The sequence below is a fragment of the Aplysia californica genome, unplaced genomic scaffold (genome assembly GCF_000002075.1).
Source record: "Aplysia californica isolate F4 #8 unplaced genomic scaffold, AplCal3.0 scaffold00115, whole genome shotgun sequence".
Taxonomy (NCBI): domain Eukaryota; kingdom Metazoa; phylum Mollusca; class Gastropoda; order Aplysiida; family Aplysiidae; genus Aplysia; species Aplysia californica.
Genome location: NW_004797385.1, coordinates 812,133 through 814,626, shown reverse-complemented (window position 1 = coordinate 814,626; position 2,494 = coordinate 812,133). Strand labels below are relative to the sequence as shown.

The following is a 2,494-nucleotide window of genomic DNA, read 5'->3' as shown; positions in this document are numbered from 1 at the left end:
CCCCCCCCCCCCGAAAAAAGCCTTTCTCACGTTTCTGTCGGTTCATGATTTTAATCATCCAAGCCCTAACAGATAAAGACATAAACAGTGTAAATAAATATACAATGGCAAGCATAACAGTAAAAATAAAATGCAATTGTAGATTCATATTCAAAACGAAAACTTCACTCTCACTTTAAAAAAAGTTATAAATTAGAATTTAATACTTGGAACAAAAAATTGGTATGAAATAAACCAAGACCATACAAATTTTAAAAGATTTAAAAGGTGAAAAAGAAAAGAGAGGGACTGGAAATCGGGACCCCCCCCCCCCCAAGAAGAACCACTGTTGTTGCACGGAGCGACCCCAGGAAGTTGCTTACCTTGCACGGCAAGCAGACCACGGCGCCAAAGAAGTTCCCGTTGGCTACCTCCCCACACACCACACAGTTGTCTGAGATGCCAGGGCCGAACATGCCCGAGTGGTCAACGACTTCAGCTGACCAGGACTCGGCGGGCCTGGTCGGGTGGTGGACAGGAGGCGAATCGCTGCACCTGATGCTTCCATTCAACCGATCCTCCTGTTCCGGGAAGTCGGCGAGGAGAGAGAACTCCTGAGTGGTGTGCTGGTGCCAGAGACGATCGTGGTCACGTGACGCCTCGAGGGTGGTCATGTCGAGCACTTGGCCTGAAGGCGTCTGTAAAGGGATAAACTCCTTCACGCAGTGTCCGTCTGGGATAGACGTGGTGGAAATACGCGAGCTCTTTGCATCACAGTCGGTGCGCACAGATTGATGTTTGTCATGAAGCAGCGGCATTTCGTTATAGTCCTTCGGCTCAAACTTTACCTCAGATACGACGAGCTCGTTCGATTTAGGGCCAGGTATAGCAGGAGATGCCATTATCACTTCTCGTGAGGCTTCATTCTGGCCAGTGAAAAAACTTTCCGCCGATCTGGGGCGTTCGCTTAAGCTCAGATGTCCTAGACAATTAGTGAGATTTGAGCTGACTGAGTGTGGTCTTGAAATTGGCCGTGAATACTGCGGTGTTGATCTGCCAGACGGAGGAACAGAAGAAGGACCATCAGCCCGATCCAGACGATTTCTGACCGACTCCGAGACTATCACTGCGGGGTCTTCGTCCATACCTTCGGGTAACCTCGACGTTGCTGAAGAAAGCAGAGGGGATTTTCCGCTCCGACCTGAGGAGAGTTCTTCCCGACGTGTGCAGTCCTCGTGGTCGCGCCTAATCTCTCTCACGTCCAGAGAATTGTTTCCTCCAGATTCACGGCCGCTTGTGTTGACGTCGGTGTGTTTTTTCCCCGCTATCGTCCGCGAGAGAAACGCCTCATGAGTATCCGAAAACATGTCCTTTGTCACACTGCGACCAGCATCATTGTCACTACTTGGCAGGATATCTATTTTTCCCTCCGACGACTCAGCTGGGCGAGTCAAATCGACCTTGGATTTCTCATCATCGTCACCTTCGAAATCGGACTTGGCTGTTGTTTCGGGGACAGAACCAACCCTGTCTCGGAAGGCTGGTGACGTATTCCTGTCTCCACTCTCAAACACCGGGTTCCGTTCCCGAACAGACGATGGCTCGGCGTGAAGCTCTCCAGGAGCCATACCAACTCCCGGGGACGATCTCATCGACCTTGTCCTCTTCTCCGACAGGCTGACTTCCCGAGAAAAATCTTCTCGCTCGGTCTTAATCTGAATGACTTTTGGCCTTGTCTCCCACACGTCACATGGCGGTGAGGTCGTGAGGTCAGCACAGGCACTCCGGACAATCCTCGAAGCAATGTAAATGTCTCTAGAGTCTGGAATGGGCTTGAAAAACTGACGATTTGACCCAGGACCACTCTCGGACAAAGATGTCATGCTCAGCTGTCTACACTCTGCCGCAGTTGGGGAACGTTGTCTTCATTGTGGACTCTGGGTGACAAAAGAGAACGGTACCGATTGCTAGATCAATATCAAAAGAGTTAACAAAGCGTTCTTTATCGGTTAAAAAGAAGTACACCCACTCAAGCGTCATTTAGGACTGGGGGGGAATCTCAATCAGGTTCAGAAGCCCGCCTCTCCTACATGATCTTAATTTTGTAAATGGGGTATAAAAACGCCTACATTTTAAACACTTATAACAGAAACAGTTGTAAGAATAGTGAAGAAGTAGGATTTGCCAATGTCGCTCCCAACCTAACGCTACATACATTGCCTTTCAGCCTGACAACTGTGCAAGTATAAAGGCGTGTCCAGTTTACAAGTCTAGTAGGTACAAAGAAAATTGACAATGGATTTGCAACAAAAAAAAGCAAGCCGTCCAAGATAAAATATCAGCTACAATCAGAGGCTGTACTCATGTTCAGACAGCAAACACTGAAGAAAAAGAAAGAAAGAAAAAATTAGAGAGGATAAAAAAAGGGTGGGGTGGATATTAGATCACATATGTGTATGTTTTTGTAACCATGTTATGAACGGGAACGAAACGCGTCTATCCGGCCTCCCCCCCC

The 2,494-nt window shown here is 48.2% G+C and overlaps 1 protein-coding gene across 1 annotated transcript in view; it reads right to left on the bottom strand.

The window, feature by feature from the left end:
- LOC101854010 overlaps nucleotides 1-1,916 on the bottom strand; it is a gene marked incomplete at its 5' end in the record, with an annotated part of 27,152 nt that extends 25,236 nt beyond the window's left edge. Inside the window, 1 exon segment of the mRNA XM_005095852.3 lies at nucleotides 363-1,916. Coding sequence (XP_005095909.2) covers nucleotides 363-1,862 — 1,500 coding nt within the window.
- Between the last annotated feature and the right edge of the window lie 578 nt (nucleotides 1,917-2,494).